General features: G+C 34.4%; 1 protein-coding gene across 1 annotated transcript in view; it reads right to left on the bottom strand.

The window, feature by feature from the left end:
• The window catches only part of DIAPH3 (diaphanous related formin 3), a 213,683-nt gene that overhangs the window by 91,243 nt on the left and 103,566 nt on the right, over positions 1 to 18,874 (bottom strand). Inside the window, exons 21-23 of the mRNA XM_036393070.2 lie at positions 16,910 to 17,149; positions 14,218 to 14,347; positions 4,514 to 4,638 (exon numbers count right to left, since the gene is read on the bottom strand). Coding sequence (XP_036248963.1) covers positions 4,514 to 4,638; positions 14,218 to 14,347; positions 16,910 to 17,149 — 495 coding nt within the window. The remainder of the gene's footprint in view (positions 1 to 4,513; positions 4,639 to 14,217; positions 14,348 to 16,909; positions 17,150 to 18,874) is intronic.

Raw genomic sequence — 18,874 nt, 5'->3', positions numbered from 1 at the left:
TGTTTTGCTAAAAGTGAGCTGCTTTAATTAGTGTGTTCACAGACATGACTAGTGACCGTAGGCAACTATGCTGTTTAGAAATTGCTGTCTGTCTGCTGGGTCAGGTAGTAGGTGAGGGTAAACTGCTTCTGTTTATAATATTTACTACTCAACATATTGTATTTGAATAGTCTAATACAATGAAATATGTAGTACGGCTGGTGTAAGGACTTAAAGAGCACAGCTGCCTGTCTCAAGCACTCTTCAGGCCGTAGAACATCACCATGAGATAAGCATAGAAGGGAGCGACAGGCTGTTTCTATCCTGGCAGAGGGGAGATCAGGGTAGCAAATCCTGGTTAATGCATCCAGACAACAATTCCCTCTGTGGAAATCTGTGTAAAGAAGCAACTGAAAATACAAATATCACTGGTCAAACAAAGATCACCCCGAGTTATGGGATAGACGGGCAACAGTGACTACTGAAGAATATGCCTCCAAATATAAGGGACTATAAATTAAGCCACTGTGACAGGAACTCAAGATAAGAGAAAGATGGTACTATTGTTGGGTGTTATCTCAGACCTAGGGGAAGGCAACAAAGCTGGAGGCGAAGAATAGATCACCGATAATGGACACAAAGAACATAGAATTTCTAGTCCACAAGGAAAGCCAATTCAGCAACTGTGCTGAAATCAGCTCCAGTTGGGTGAAGGTAATTCTGGCAGGGAAGATCACAACCCACTGAAACAAGAAATGCACTGACTCAAATGAAGAGAAAGACTGAGCACAGGACTAACAGTAAGAGAACTGTGTAGCCAGTGAGCATTAATTTATTTGTTTGCTAAACTATATAAATAGTGAAAAGCTTTGAACCACCTCAGGACATACCATCACCAAGAAGCCTAAAGTGAAGAAAGACTAACACCATACCATTGGATCCACAAGTGGGGACTATCTCCCGCTTTACATCTCCCTTCCTTTCCCCCTACCCACCCCCATTTACTGTTAAATAAAATGTGTATTATTGACTTCAGCATATGGTCTCAGGTCACTAATCGGATCTTAAGAGTTGGTTTTACCTGTACTGAGTTATTCTAAGACCAAATATTTATTTTGCCAGTTTCTGACAGCAGTCAATACCCAACAATTAGGGAAAACAAGGAGGAAACAAAACTTGGCAAATGTAGCATGATAATTCAAGTGATGTAGCATTCAGTTTCTAGCAATCTGTATGTTAGTCATTCTTCTGAGCTAAAGCTGCCTCTAGGCTACTGTTGAGCTACTTATCTAGGCCTTATATGAAATGCATTCACATTTTCAGTTTAATTGTCTATTGTCCATGAAAACATTTCTGTCAGTGTGTTTTAGCCTGCTGGACAGTATTTCACATGAGATGAACCCATGGTTATTTAAAGACACAAAGAATATATTCCTCTCTTTCCTTCTGCATGGGACACAAAATTACTAGTATTTTTACTGTATTTTCTTAACTTTTTTGATTTTCTATCATCAGAGTATTACTTTATTAAAACATTCCTTCTTTATAACCTATTGCTAGCTGCTGCTCATTGCCACCATTCTCTGCCACATCAGTAGATACATATTACACTTTTTGAGATGGAGTAATGGAAGAACTGATGATGTAAGAGTATTGCTGGTTTTTACAGTACCTTGTTGTTTATGTTTTCTCCTTGTTCTCAACTGGATTTGTTCCCAATTGTTCTAATAGAGTGTTTCTCCTTCAGATCTATCAGTCTATAATCAATGAAGTTCACTTGTTGCTTTGTCAGCATTTATCAGTATCTCCCTTTGATGTAAGGATTTTTTTCAAACATATTAATTAAAAAAAAAGTAATTAAACCACTTTTTAACCTAAGAAAATTCTTTCCTTATAAGTCTTTGTGAAAACACCTTGTTGAAATGTGAATGGAAATTCACTTATGTTCTATTGGCTTCTTACCTTTATCTGCATGCTGCAACAGACCTGCAAAGGATGGTTTCTCCTTACAAAATACACAATGACTCTCTTCCATCACATTTTACTTCCAGTTAATACATGTTCATTTCATATTTAGTCTTCATCAGTTTTCTTGGTGAAAGCCTGACTTGAAGATCCTCCTTGTAGCCCTTCTAAAAAACTTGTGGGCTTCTTTTCAGCTTTGACCTGACCTAGTGAAAGGTGTTCCTGCCCATAGCAGAGAGGTTGAAACCAGATGATCCTTAAGATTCCTTCCAACGCAAATTATTCTACGAATCTTCAGGTGCAAGAGGAAGTTTGTGCCTCCAGCTAGCTTAGTTCATGTAAGAGTCTGTAGTCCATTAAGTTTATATTTGAGTTAATTCTGAAATTTGTTCAAGTGTTTTGTGACCACTTTGTTTACTCCTGGGGATTTATTGCTACTTATTTTATATTAAGAAAAAGAATTCTACTGATTCCTTCATGTAACATCATCCTTCCATTTAAAATATTACACAGTAGGGTCAACTGAAATTCTCCCTAGAGAAAACTGATGCAAAGAACGAATTTAACTTCATGGCTATGACTTATCTTCTTGACAGACATTGATAATCCATGTCTTCTCTAGCAGGATTAGAGCTTTTGAGATGCCTGAAAAAGATGAATTGTAGATCCTCCTTTGGATTTCCTAAGATGATCACTATCCTTTTTAAGCAATCAGTAAACTACTCTAATGGTCTTCATATACGGGGAGGGAATTTCAATCCTGGAAAAAGTTTATGCTTCTTATCAACAAGGTCTGCCTGCTTACTCTGTCTTAAATACAACTGATAACTTTTTATCACAGTATTCCACTCACTTCTGCCAGGAAGTTTCATATATGCCCAAAACGTTAGTAACACAAAGGGAAATGAGGCATTCTACATAATTATTTTTGGATATTAGATGTTTGGTATTAGCATACAGTGTATATAAACTACATCTTTATTTATCCACTTTTCTCTTGCTCTCCTTAGATTTTTGGGAGGATTCACTCATTCTCAAATGAATTTTGCTAATTTAATTCTTATCTTTTTTTACAACTACATATCCAAGAAGAGCTGTATACTAACTGTTCCTTCAAAATTTAGTCATTAGAAAAAAATACAAAAAGTTAGAAGGTATTTGAAGAGCCTGCATCATGACTATTTCAGATTAGATGATTGTTGTAAGTCCTTTCCAACTGAAATAGTCTATTATATTTTAACAGATGAAGAAGGGCCTGTCCTTTTCCATAGTTTAGATTTTTTAACAAGTGCTTTCCATTCCTAACTTGCTAGACTACATATAATTTTCCAAACCAAGCACAGACTTTTTAAGTCCTAGCAATATTCTCCAAAAGCTCTCATAGATATATTTTCCTCTAACTTCCTAGCAATATTTTATCTCTTGCCTTCAGGAACCATCTCCTAGTTCTCCTATTATGCTGTCAGTTTCTTCAGGATCAAACTTATGTTTCATACTGTAGAGACACCATGCTGGTGGGCTGCAACGTAACTCCCAAAAGCACATTGAGCTGGGAAAAAAAGGCATCACCACCAACATTAAACAGAACAAACTCAACAACGAAATATCCAAACTTACAAAATATTAGTAACGACACTGGAAGGTTAAGATAACCCACAGCAGCCATAGAAGGCCTGAAGCTAAGTTGCAAACACTTGGGTTGCAGTGCATCTAACAAAGACAGAACTGGCCCTCACACAGGAAGAGCCAGTGCATCCACCTGGCCTTGGGGTCATTTGCCAAGGCTTGTGTAATAGGATGAGATGAATCAAGAGGACTGTGTCCTGAGTCCTCCAGCCTTTGTAGATAACAAAGCAGTCTTCCAGCTAGGTAACAACCTAACCATGCCTGCAGAGCAAATTTCAACCTGTCTGCTCATATTTCTGCTTCCAGATTAGTCTTGGTGCCAAGCATACATGGCCAACATTTGCTACAGAGGTTTAAGCAAAAGAATTATTTTTTTCCCCAGTTTAATTAATTATCTTCATGTCACAAGGTGTTCTTATGAAAGACAGGCAGTGAAGTTGGCTGCATGATTTGGATCAAATAGTGAGAAAAAGAATTTTGGCAAAAATAACACCAGAAAACAGTTTTCATGAGCTATGAATCTCATTTCTGGAATAACAGAAATTTTCTGTTTCTGCGGTTGCATGTACAAAAACATTCACAATGGTAACGCATACACTAGAAAACAAAGAGGCACAGGGTGACAGACATATTTTTCCAAGAGACTCTGACATAAAAATACCATGTAACACTAGAGTGCTTAACATTCCTATTATGACTTCTCTTTACTAAGTTAAGAAACTCATATACCGCCAGTGAGCATTTTCCCCTCATTCATTCCAATTCAGGGGAATCCTTTAATTGGACTATTCATGTATGTAGTTTTCGAGAGGAAAAATAAGTCATATTTTTCAAAAATAGATAGTACAAACTAGACAGAAGTTATGCAAATAAATTTAAAATTTAAAGCAATGCAGTAAAATTACTTAGGGATTTTTGATTTGCAGAGTGCCTCAAAGGATATTGACATTTTTGCTACAAACTTATCGTGCTTATCTTCAGGAACTGGAAAAGTCTGCAAATCCTTCTCAAGCTGTTGAAGCTGCCTCTCCATATGCTTGAGGCTCTTCTCCAGGTTTTCTGCTGAGACTAAAATACAGAACACACATTCTGTTAACAGACTAAATAAAAACCATTGTTTCCAAAATGCAAGAGTTAAAACCTTACCCAAGTCAGCATGCTACATTGTTAATTCTGAAATAAAAGCATACTGAACAAATTACAATGCAAGATGAGGAGGTTGCTCTACAATGTTCAGCTCTCCCCTCTTACACAGATTCTTTATTCTCACTAGATGTATGCTGTTTGAATGTTGTATTTTCATCTGATTTTATGCCCAAGGTTTTGCATTCCAATTAACACTCTGTTTTAGGGAACCTGAGATATACATATGCCAGTCTGTCTCCTCTGATTAACCAAAGGACAAGTTTTCAAGATATTCTAAGAAACCACAAAGCTTGTCTCCATCTCATTCTGTTAAAACAGAAAATACAATCATTTTTATGAACGACCATAAAGAAAATAAGATTCTCAAACACAGAAAATTGGGCTATTAAACACCTATGCATAAAATCTAAACCTCAGTTCTCTAGTTTAAAAGCACTATGTATGGTAAAAAACACAACAGAATTTTTTGGAGCAAAAGCGCTGGCCAAGCATTTGAGAGGGTACAACAGAGCAACACAGGGACTTAGGAAAAAGAAAGGAGTGGAGCTGAAACATCAGGGATTTATAGAAGGATGAAGAAAAAGCATAAATTTTCTTTGCCAGGAAAAGAGAGATACAACTTTCATTTATTTGAAGCAATGCATGTAAAGTTGAACGCTTTATCTGTAAATAGTTGATTGAAATATCAAGGTGACCAGAGTAATCTTAGGATAATTAGCATGTGTTCTTTCTTAGATCTATATTATTGCCATCGGTTAAAACTTGTTTTCAATTATTTATGAAGGCAACTTAGCATTTATTCAAGTTTCATAGGAGCAATATATAAAGATGTAAGAACACACAGTGAATTCTAGTCCAAAGACTTTTTTCTTTTTAATGATTTATTTCATTCATAATATAGTGCAAATATCTGTAAAGGTATAGTTATCTTCATCTTCATCTTAAAAAAAAACTCTTTGGAGAAAGCCTGTATCCCTATGATGTTACTACACTGTGTAGTGGATACCTAGTTTCATCCACCAAATAGTTATGTGAGAGAAAATATAAAATACATAGAATAAACACATCCTTCTCTGATAAAAGCCTGACAGAGTTCCCAAATTACCACAGTAAAATGCTGCATAGCAACTACAATCCCATTCATAGCAGAAAGGTTAAGACAACTATAAAATGATCCATGGCAATGTGATAAATTGCTTTATAATCACCATTTTAAAAGCCTCTGGTTACTTAAAAAATAGTTTTTCAATTGTATGTTAGACTTGCACATTTTGACTCAGCAAATCATCACCAGTTAGGTCAGTTGGCTTCAGTAGTTCAAAAATTCTTTTGTTTGGGGAGCATAGCTGAAATTAGAAGCTGACAATGTTGACTAAGACATGTTTCCATCTTCACCAGCCTCAGAAACAAATCTGATTTTAATAGAAAGTCATACTTCTGCTGTCATGAGAAGCATCTGAGGGTTAGGCACACACCATGCTAAGAAACACAGAATATAACAACTTGTGCCTAATCTAAGTATTGCTTGGACTCTTCACAAGACCGTTTATCTTGCATAAAGAGTTCATAGTATAAATTAATGTGACATACACACATAGTACATATAGTATATAATGTTAATATTTTGAGTGCTAGCAAGGAACACCAATTTAAAACATGACAAAAGCCCAACACACCAAAAAGTCCTCTACACCAGTTGCAGGCAGCAGCTGAGTAACAGCTACACTCTTTTACCCAGATGAGAAATTCAGCAAAATAACTCAGTGCCTAGAGCTGATTAACACATTCTATACAAGAGATTTGCAAGCTCTTGCTTCCAGCAAGCCAGAGTTTTTCACACTAGTTCTTCAGGTTTTTTGACATTGAACATTTACATGTTTGATCAAGAATCTTTATAACTCTATTTTGTCCTGAAGAGGTTCTTTTCCTCTGTCATGATCTTAGGTTTTTCTTGAACTTAAGATTTCAGCATGCCTTTGATTTCAGCAGTGTATAACTATTAGATATATTTTCCTTTAAGCCTATATTTCTGATGATACCCTCAAATAAAGGCTAGTTCACAATATGCTGCTATTAAGTTTGGTACCATTGTCTGTGCAGCTTTCAATTTAGTGAAAACATTAAAAAAAAAAAAAATCAAACCCGTAAATATAACCAGCTCTTCCAACAAAAGATCATATAAAATAATTGCCAATCTTTTCTTGTGTGACTCTGAAAGCCATGGTATAAAATCTGAAGGGACATAGAAGAATGGCAGAAAATGAAAAAAAAACCTCTTTAACTTTAACCCCTAATCCTGGAAGGATTCAGAAATAAACCCAAGCCAAACTGAAGTATACAACTCAAATGCCAGTTAAAAAACGAAGTCAAACCCTGGGGTTCTGAATGTCAGTGAGCCTACAAAGCCAAGTTGTTTGCTGAATACAATGCATGTGTGCCTAAACAATCTCCTACTTACACCTGCTCATACCCCCTAAGCTCTCACAGTCCTCTTCCAGAATGGCTCCAGCTATTTTTGTAAGCAATAATTAGATTTCCCACCATCTGTTTTTCATGGTTAAAACAACTTCATTCTTAGGGCTTCTGAATCTGGTTTTCTAATATTACAATTATACCAGAAGCCTCTTCACCTGCTTCTGTTTTCAAATATTTCTGCAGTGTCTCAGGTGATGACCCACCAGCCCTTTAATTCTTGCATTACAATTTCTCCAGTTATTTTGGGAATACCTTATCTGATTAACTTACAATAAAATATCCTCTTTTTTTTTTGACCAAGGCTCTTATTACAGTATCAAGATGCATGATCTTCATGCTATTGATTTTCTTTTCTTTTATTCTGCTTCCTCAGGATCACTCAGTGATGACAAACCAATACCCCTCTCATATGGCAAACTATCTAACCCTGTGTCAGACATGCTTATTGGTGCAATATCACAATTTATTTTTTTTAACCATGTTCCTTTTAAGACAGTATTTTGTTTCTTCTACTTTTTATTCTAATTAATATTCTCCCATTGTACATAATATCAAGTGCTTTACTAAAGTCAACATAGATTTTATGGGATTGAAAAAAATAAATTAATAACCAAAGCTACCAATAAATTCATTTTTATTTTATGCTACTCTCATTAACCTCTGTCTGTGTTGGATTATTCTTTCCTTATAAATCTTCATATCGATAAAGTCAGATATAAAGACATGAAATTGCTCAAATCATTATTTTTTCAGTTTCTTAAATATTCTGTAGTAGCACAACATTACAAAAGCCACAGCAAAACTTGATAAAAAATGCACTTACTAAACTTCTAGTTTCATCTCAATTATCTCAGGATGCAGAATATGAAACTGGTATTTACAGTATGAGAATACCGTACTCTGAATTTTTTTCTTTCAAGAAATTTCTATGAAGAATTTTCACTCCCATCTCTCCCATCCCATCATTATTCTTGCTTAAAAATAAAACAATATTTAATCTAGCTTTGAAACCATACCTGTTTAATCTTAAATAGTAGAAATAATTCTCCAAAGTGAAGCAATACTTGCATGTTCTCTCATGTTTATTGCTGCAAACCTTTTGCTACTTTTTGCATCAGTCAGTATTTCAGACATCATGCCCACACTCTATGACAATTTGCTTGGATGTTGCCATCTCCTAATCACGATTTTCATCCTCTTGTCTACCAGTATTTTGCTTCCCTTGTGCTATTATGGCCCCTTTATTCTAAGAGAGTGACAGTGACATACTGACCTCTAGCCTGATACAAAAAATTATACCATATTATTAAAAAATATTCTGGAAATGTAGTATTAGTTTTGCCATGTAAAAATCACACTGAACTGACTGAGTTTACTGAATAATTCTCTAAAATTGTCATCATATTATAAATGCAGCATTTAAAAGAAAACTTAAATGACAAAACATAGCCAGAAAAAGCCCACTAACCAAGAAGAAAAAACTCACCCATATTTTCAGGTGGATTTAGAGCACTAACAAAGAAATACTGCAGAGGAAAAGTATTGAGTGTTTCTGTAAACACCAGCAAAGATATGAAATATCATTAAAAGTAGCAAAAGATCTACTTGGATATACTCAGTGTCACACAGCACTGAAAATACAAAAATCATATTTTTTTTCTTCAAAAATAATGATTTCCCTTGTCTCTACAGCCACTTTCTGGCTTTCTTACCTTTTCTCTCCCCTTTCTTCTTTGTGTGTGTGTGCCTAAGGTGCATACAACACTCTTTTTGAGATCTTTTTTTTTCCCAAAGCTCTGACAATGCCACTGGCTCTTTAGCACTCAGACTTTCCCTTCTGTAGCCAGAGTAGATGTTAGTTTCACACATGAAAAAAACACCTAAGTAGGATTTTAGTCTCTTTTTTTAATTCAAATACGAGCACACCAATGTAGTGTAACTGGTAAACAATGTGGAAGCATTTTTGTACCCATTTCACCAGTACTATCACCAGTAGCAGTAGGCCTCAGATCTTACAGCAACTATGCCCTATACTACCTCCACAAGAATCCTGGCCTGCTGGACTTGTTATAAACTTCAAAAGCCTCCTGGGAGAAATGCAGTCTGACACCACATCTCTTTTTTTAATGGTCAGTTTAAGCTCAGAAATTCTTAATATGGGAAACAGCTGAAAACAGAAACACCTGAATGACAACTCACTGATTGTCAGTTATTCATCCCTGAGCTGCTACTGAAAGAAAGAAGCAGCTGCTAAGGCAAGCAGGAAAAAATGGCCAAGCAACAGGATGTGGCACTAGCCCTGAGCACAGGGACCAAGGTCCCCCAGTGTTACACAGCACACAGTGATATGGTACAGTGGTGGATCACGATCTGTCAAGAGACAAAACCATCTTATAAAAGAAGAAATTAAATTCAGAGGAGGGAGAACAAAGAAGATCCTTGCATCAGTGGCAGCTTCCCTTGCTGAAGAATTCTTGAGCCTCACCACCTGCTTCCTTGGGGACCACAAAGTGCTGAGCTGACTGCAGTGTGTTGTATACTTGCAGATAATTTAGGGTAAGATTGTTAATAACTAACTGTTTTAAATATGCAGTAAGAGTGGTTAATAATGATTCCAAATGAACTATTAGCATGGAATAGCAATGAATATCAGACTAGTAGAGTTAAAAGTAAAAGTTTAAAAGTGGCCACATTTATCAATCTTCTATCCAATACTGTCACTCTAAAATCAAACTCCCTGAGGTATATAGGTAGCAAGATACACAAGTCTACATGTACATCTAAATGCAACTTCAGCACCTTCCTACTCATTAAAATTAAGCTTTCTCACCTTTAAGGGTCCATACATCTGCACAATGCATTCAGCTTTTTTAATTGCCTTTTCCACCATTTTAAGGTACCTCTTGCAATCGATTTCTGCATAACCCATTCAATATTTTTTGTATTTCAGCAGATATCCACATTTTTTCCCTACAGAGTATATAACCTTGATGGCCTGAAAACAAGAGCCTGTGAATTTGTGACCCAAATCAAAACCCAAGAAATGCATAGAATAAATATATTATTAAATAGTACTGAGAAACTTGTCATTATCTTAGAAATTCTCTAATAAGAAAAACACCTTTTCCTTATGACGTATAGAATTCTTATGACATATATGTAACTATTTTTCTCTCATGCTGCCCTAATGTCTTAAAGTTTTATAGGTGGAGGTGCCCTATTTTTCATTGATACAGTTTAAACTTCACATTTTCAATTTGGTTTCTAGCTTTTTTAATTTTGAAGTGAAATCAATTGTCTATTAAAAAAATGAAGTTTCAAAAGAGAGAAAATGGATAGGTTACTTGTAAAGCTGTGATGAGTTAATGTCTTTTGGAGAAAGGAAAATCCGCAGCTTTACAGTGTTAGTACAATATGAAAGATTCAATACACAGTTACCTGTGAGGTCTGTGTAAATTAGAGTCAATCAAGTAAAACAGCAGCCTGCATAAATGCAATATAAAACTTTATAATACCATAAAATAAGAAATTAGTAAATTGTACTGAATTACCAAAATATTTCTTGTCTGGAATACTAACAGAAAAGCAGGGAAGTCATTATGTTTAAAAGAAAGGACAGCTTTAATTATAGAAATCTTCAGGAACTGTCATATCTGTAAGCTCATTAGCTGCAATGAAGGTTCCTCCTGCTGATCTAAGAGCACTTAGAAAACAGGATTTGTTACACTTCAAAGTAAAAAGGTATCTTTAATTCATGTACTGTAACAATGAATTAAATCTACTTCTAGTATTGCAGAAGTAAAAACGAAAACTTTAGCATACAATGGAAAGAAACCAAAACCACAAATTAAATACCTTAAATACCCTGAAGCAAACTTCAATTGCACATGTCATATGTCCTTTACTGTTTGCCTCTCAAAATTGGATTTTAAAAAATATTTTTCCTGCAACAATTGTTTACATACTGTAAATATTTAATAATTTATAAAATACAATAGTGTTGCCATTTACTTGGTGCAGTCACTTGACACTGCTCTGAAGTCTTACAAGCCATTTTAACAGCTCACTGTATGGTCACTGGACAATGTTTAATGAAATTAAAGAAGCATGAATGTTTCTTCTGGGAAGTATAAAAAGTAAACGAGTTGCTGAACGCTGTAATGTTCTAATGTTCACTATTTTGAATAAGAAATAACTTGAAAGAGAAGTTTGAAGAATGAGCAAGCATAAACCAAAAAAATCCAAGGCATGCTACAAATAGGCTGGCTAATACAATGACAGTCATGTCAAGGAAGAATTCTACAAAAAAGCATCCTTTAAGACACTTGTTTTGAGATACCTGTGGAAGACTCAACAATTACTCAAAGATGATCAAGCCAAAACTAACAAGTGCACAGTATAGTTCCATTTTTTATGTATAAATATATATGTGCAACTTCAAGTTTTCTGTTAATATTGTTCAAATGGTATTTACATATCTTTAAATTTAAAGAACAGCTGCAAATAATTCTTCTATGTCAGATAAAAATGTGAAATTATTGTATCTGAAGACATGAATATGCAGACAGGTAATAAAACCAGTTCAATAAAAAAATAGCTTGCAACAAAGGTATAGGAGAATAGAATATTCTTATCCAACTTCATTGATTTATTATCGGAAAATATTTTTAAGAATTACTTCAGAAAACAAAGTTCAGTAAAACCATGAAGGGAATTAAATTCTGCCACCTGTACAAGGCCCTAACCTTTGCCAGAACAAAAGCTACAGAAGAGGATTTAAAAACAAGTACTGGAACAAAATGCTACCTCTATGGTTCAGGGAAAAATTGAACAATATATTAATATGACACAAAAGCAGAAAAGAGCAATGTTGTCTCTTCACCCAACAACTTTAATGAACAAAGCAGCATATGTGTGAATAGAAACTATTGGATGACAGGAAAAACCAAGGCTGACTTCCTCCCTTCTGGGCTATCAGCAGCCTGTAACCCTTAGACATAGCATTTGGATCCACTGGTTTTCCAAATTTACTGGAAGTGTAAATTGCCTCCCAGGAATGCAAATCAGGATGGATTATTTCTACTAAACCCTAAATTACAATATCTTAGAATGGAGGAAATCCTCTAAGCCCTCAGTACCAAAGCTCTGTTCTACCACAAGTTGTTTTTTTTTCTTCTGGAATACACATATCTGACTATAGAAAAGATTTTTTATTACTTCCCCTCTATCACTGTTCCTAGCAGCCATAATGATGGCTTGTAATATCTGCTATGAATTTCCAGCTCTCTTGGTCAACTTGTTAGACTTCATCAGCATATCAGTAATACATGAGACCATTACAGTGGATGTGACTGAACAGATTCACAGACTTTCTTTATAACTGACCTTCTGCTAAGCTCAAGCAAAAATAGCCACTTCATTAAAAATTTACTGTACAAAAGTCGGTGCATATTAAATCAACTTGCTTCATCAAAATGTACTTTTACAGAAGTACTAAAAGGTTTATAAAAACTCCGTGAGTTACAGTTTTTTGTGATCTGCTGGGTTTTCCAAAATTCCAGTGCAGCAGGAGTCTTTGAAAAACAGAATGGAGTTTTGCAGGGAGGAAAACAAATATAAACAAACACACTGATACCCTAATCTGTTAGATATCCTAAGCTTTTGTCTTCTTCACACAGGAAAACTGAAATGCAAAATGCATCTCAGAATACGCTGTAGTGAATTCAATATATAAAATTGAAAACATGATCATTGATTTCCATCCTACCTCATATTGAGTGAGATCAAAGACTCTGCTAGTGATTACCAGATGCCTAGAACAGAACAAAAAGCCTGGGCTAACTGATAATTTTACTGGCTACTGTTTGAATGGTCAGTGATCTAGATCTCAGAAATTTTCCAGAAAACAGTCAGCAGTGTCATATAAGACAACTGTCTACACTGAAAATACTGCCTTCTATTAAGGATAAAAATAAACTCAACCACAATACATACAATAGCATTTTAGTGATGAAAAAAAAATCAGTGACCAGTTAACACTGAAAATAATGTCAAACACATCAAATTAAGATACAGCAGAAACTGTTTCTATTACCAGTATAAACAGTTAGGTGAAGGGCTTGAAGCATTTGACAGCTATTTAAAAATAATTGAAATTTTTGGGGTTATAATACACCAAGTAAAACTGGAAATTTTAAGAAGCAGAAAGTTAACTCTATGTAAGTGACCACTATCTCAAGTCCTCTATCAGAGGCATCTTTTGCAAAATTGTAATTTGTGGCAGGGAGACTGACTGAGGTATGAGAGTGACAATCTACAAAACATTATAGATAAACAGTGATATTTTCCAAACTGACATAAACTAAAATATTTTTAACTGAGCCCATCAAATCACTTTTTCCTGCCAGAGAAGGACAGTGCTAAGGTACCATCAATTTCTACCCTTGTCCTTTGCCTGTTTAAATTACTTAAACTTATAAAATGTAGAAAAGGAGCTTTTAATTAAGAAGTTAATTTCAAAAAACTCTGCTGGTGCTTATACAGATTCTATATTGCATGATGAAACTACACGTTTTACTGACTTCCAATGCTACTGTTGCATGAAAAAGAAACATGTAGGGAAGATGAAACTGTACCATGTTTTGAAAAAAATAAAATAAAATAAAATAAAGTGATGCCAGGACAGCCTTTCTACACGTCTGAATTAGAAGATGGTGAATGATACACTTACCGTATAAAAGATCAAAGATTGGAATTAAGATCAGGTAACAGAAAAGAACTTTTAAAAGAAATCCAGTATGGAAAATGGTTCTAGAAAATATGTTAGAGGAACTGTAATGAGAAGTCCTGTAGTAAGTGTTAGAGGACCAAACAATTCAAGACCATTCGCAGCAGCTTCAATTACTGATCTGAGATATTGATTATTAATATCTATTTCTTCAATATTGTTAGTAAAAAATAAGCATCATCTTATACACAAGACATTGAAATGTGTCAAAATCAAAACTTTTAGTTAGTTACACAAACCTTTACTAGCTTTATCCAAATGCTGAAAATCCTCAACAAAGTTCAGGACATCCTGATAGCTTTCTTCACACACTTCTACAAGAAAATGAAGCAATGTTGTTTTCTGGTCTGCTGACTTTGTGTCTTTCAGCTGGGAAGGGGAAAAAAAAGAAATGTAAAAACACTGAGAAAAATTCTATTTCTGGCCATTTTAATAATTGATATATATTAGTAATTATTAATCTGAGAAAGGAAAGAGCAAACTATTAGAGTAGTACATTTTTTTTAAGACAGCAATGGGCTGTTTCATTTCCCCCCTTGCTAAAAATCCCTAGAAAGGTCGGAATGAGTATTTTTTCATTTCACGCAATTTTTGTGTTCAGTATTCAAAAACAGTATACATATTTCTTTTTAAAATGTAATTATTTCAACAATACGGGGATATTTACAAAACTGTGAATAAGCACATGAAGGTACAAAAAAGAAAAATCAAAGTTAAATCAACAAAATCGAACTGTACATAATGCACGTATCCAGTGATGACATGATTTCCTTCTTTATGTATAAAATTAACTCTAACCTAAAAATATTTATGTAGTGGAAGCTATACAAGCTCAACACGCACAAGTTCCTGTTATCAATTCTCAATACAGTAAATAAGAACTCATAGGTCTTATTGTTTAAAAATGCTGACTTAAAGAATTCTTAAATGTAAAGCTTTCTTTCTAGACTCTTTATACATATAAAATTATTTTCAAGCCTGGCCAATTTAAGTCTTGCAGCTACTTGAGTAAAAACACTAACAATTGACAACTGACAAACTTCTGTTGCAGTCTTTCAAATGAGATGTTCTTTTAAATCAAAGACATTTTTATAAATAGAAAATGACATCACATATGAAAGTGTTTATTCACTACTTAAGAACTATTTCTGCATTAAAAAAAATATTAGGAAAAGTATAGAAGCATGTAGGCACAAAGTAAACAGGAGTATAAAAAGGGCTGCCACAATTACACAAAGACTTGTCCATCTGAATATCACGGCACCAAGTCCTTAACACAGTATTGATTTTTCATAATTAACTCTAAAAAGTCTGTTTATTTCCAAAGATCAAAATGCTACTATGCTGAGATGTACTCTCCCAGAGCATGTATATTTTCCTTCAGAAAAGTGGATTAATAACACAGTTTTCTAAATAAACAGGAAATGGAACACATATATATCAAAACCCAAAAATATATTCTAGGAGCCTTACTGTATGCAATGTTATAAAATATGCTACTTCTATTGTACCGGGAATCTCACTGAAAGATGTCTCAATAACACCACAAAAAACTTCTACAATGTGACACTGTGGTGCATGTAATACACTGTGATACATAACAATAGTTAGCTATAAATACGAACCTGTGTTATAAACATGCATATAATTTAATACATCAATAATTAATGGATGATTGAGTATTAGCATATCAATATTGTATCTCCTGAGACTACTCATGGCTGTTCTCTGATGTAGAAGAACTAATACAGTCATTCATTCCATACTTTCATTATCTAGATACATCAATTCCCTCTCCTATATCTAGTACTCCATGGTTATCTTCCAAATCTTCATATTCTAGATCTTAATAAATTATTTCTCCAAGATAAATTGACTTTTGATCCTGCTCTTATTCTTTTCATAATATATTTTTGTCTTGTGCATTAAAAATACAGAGAATATAACAAGACATAGGACAGATTCTTGTAAAATCATACTTAAGTAAATGCACCTAAAGGATAAAGAACCTTTAGTATCTTCCTTCTGAATATGTTCCTCAGCAAGTTGTCTTTTTAACTCAATCACTTCATCTACAGTGTATTAACTCCAGGTGGATGACTCATACTTAATGCTTACTTTAGACTAGGGAAAGAATGTAACTTATTCTTTATGAATATTTATGTCATAGGTATCACATTCAGCACTCAGTGAAAGAATTCTTCTGAAATATGGCAGAATAAAGATGATCAGTTTCATGAACGTAGAAGTTAACATATTGTGTTTTCTCTTGTGCAAAAAGATAAAGAAACAGAAAGACAAAGAGTACATACAAAGTTTCAAATAATTCCTTCCTTGTAAGAACTACATGTGCACTCTGAAGATTATTCAGCAATCTCCCAGGGAGCATAGGAAAAAAACAACAACACTAAATATGGGAAAGGTAGCTAGCCTTAGAATGGATTATAAATTAACACCCAGAAAAGTATAGACATTTTCTTGTATATACCTTATACAAAAGTTGAAAGAGTGAAAATTTAAGAAAAAACAGAAGAAGCAAGAAACTGATGAAACTGAACAACATAAGAGAATCACATAAGGAGTAAATTCATGTCCAAAAGAAAACATAACAGTATTAAAACATACTAAAATGTAATAGATGTCTTAGAAGTGCTCAGACATGTTAAAATTACAAAACTACTATGATCACAGTGATTGGATCCTTACACAACCTTATTTAGTTTAGGTTTTTTATTATTCCCTCAAAATAAAATCACTTAAAAGTGATTAAATGCAAGCCAGTTTTAAGATGACTATTCATAGATCAACTGTACTTTTCAAACTATCAACTAATGCAAATAATAAGGAAAAAAATAGTAAGCAAATAATTAACTGCAGGAAAAACATCAAAACTAGAGTATTTATGCAGTATATGGACATTTCAAAACTCACTTTACATAGCGAGCTGAGATTATATCCAAAGGTCTGTGCATTCCGAGAACCTGCATTCATGTAGTTTCCCATTAACAATACTAGTTCCAGTAGCTTGCTAAAGCTTTTACTCTTCTTTATCTCTTCACAGGCAGCACTGACAGCCATGATGTCAGGTTTGATGTTGTTCACCTGCTCCTCAAACTGAAGCTTAAAAAGAATAGCACTGAGCCGTGGCCGTAGTCTCTTCACGTTGCTCATCTGATTGAAAAGAAAAATAGAAGATTTCCTTTAAAATTCATGGTACACTTTGGCACTGTACAAATGCATACGCTCTGAAATGATTTATTGGTGTGACAGGCTTGAAGAAGCAATATATCTGCTATAACTGATAGCAAATAAATGAATGAATGAGAGACACTTGGGTAAGCAACTGAAATCCCATCTTGTGGTTAATAGGAACTGCCCCCATCCTTTCCAAATAACTAGTATGTGTAAGCAATAAAAGATAAAGTGTCATCATATATCACATCTGTCAACTCATATACCAAATCCTATAAAACTAATCCAAGTTTATGACCCAGTAGTTGCAAAGGAATGAAAGTAGTTCACAAATTTTGTATAACTCTGGATGTACCAAAACAAGACAAATCTCATTTTCTGGTGCAAATATTTGAAAGCTGACGTCAATAAGAGCCTATGATAAACTTGCAGGAAAATAACAGTTTTGAAAAAATCTTTGAAACACTCAATACAGTATACACTAATATATACCAATATTCATACCCCCTACACTCCTGTATACTAACCTAATACAATTCATTAGTTGCAGCTGAATGCTTCCAGGAAAACAGCTTCTGTTGATCATATACAAAAGACTTGGCTTTTTCTATGGCTTACTGATCATGTATTTTCAGCAGAAATTTTGACCTTCTTATAAACTAGGTCACCGAATTCTCACTCCAGACGTACTTTGCACATTGTTTACTACATCCACACAAGGAACACTAAAACATTATTCAATGAGCTGCCTATCTTCTTTTTCCCTATCCCTGTTTTCTCATCAATTTCATGAATTCCATAAGATCTCCTTCCTCATACTTGTCCTCTTCTTTTCAAGGCAAGTTTCAAGACAATAATTTCTTTACAATTCCCAAAACCTTAAACTAAGTTTTTACTTTTTTTTCTTAATAAGGAACACATTGTTTCCCGCCATCAGTACTTCTCGATGCAAGAAAGAAGCAATAATATTGGCACTTCTCCTACAAAGCAGTAGGCTTCATATAATGGCCTTAAACTTTTGCCTTTAAATTGGACATATCCCCCTCCAAACCACAGTGATACCTAAGGGTTTTACAGACTATTTCTCAACACAGATCAAGTCTACCAATGTGAAAATTCCTCTGACAGTGCAGCATTCATAAGTCATATGGCACTGATTATCCCCAGAGACTCAGTGTAAAGGACAATGGTGACACTCTATCCATTTTCAGTGTAAAGTGAAACTGAAGGCTGTCTCATCCAAAGGGTTTGATATAGAGGCAGAAGAAGATGGAATTTACAATCTATTTTATTGGTTTTACTGTGACAGTAGAAGAAAATAAAATCAGAAATGCCTGCATAGCTGTGCAGCCACATGATGATGTCTCATTGAAGTAAACACACCATTTGGATTTTACTTCAGGTAAAAAATCTTGATGTAAAATAAGAAATAATTTCCACTAACCATACTTTGGTTTTCATCATAGAGCAGATCACACAATCAGGATGTCTTTCAGATTAAACTAGGTTGAAAATCAACTGTTGTACTTTAGTTGACTGACTGCCTCCAGGCTGGTCGTCAAGTAAAACACTTAAAATGTACACTTTGAACATTATTAACTCAGTACCAACTGTAGGCAGATATTCTGTTCTTATACTACATCAAATAGCATCCAATAAGTGTGGTAAAATTCTTATTTAAGAATGGATAAATAAGGATAACGG

This window comes from Molothrus ater, chromosome 2 (assembly GCF_012460135.2).
Source record: "Molothrus ater isolate BHLD 08-10-18 breed brown headed cowbird chromosome 2, BPBGC_Mater_1.1, whole genome shotgun sequence".
NCBI lineage: Eukaryota > Metazoa > Chordata > Aves > Passeriformes > Icteridae > Molothrus > Molothrus ater.
This window is presented reverse-complemented; position numbering and strand designations above follow the sequence as displayed.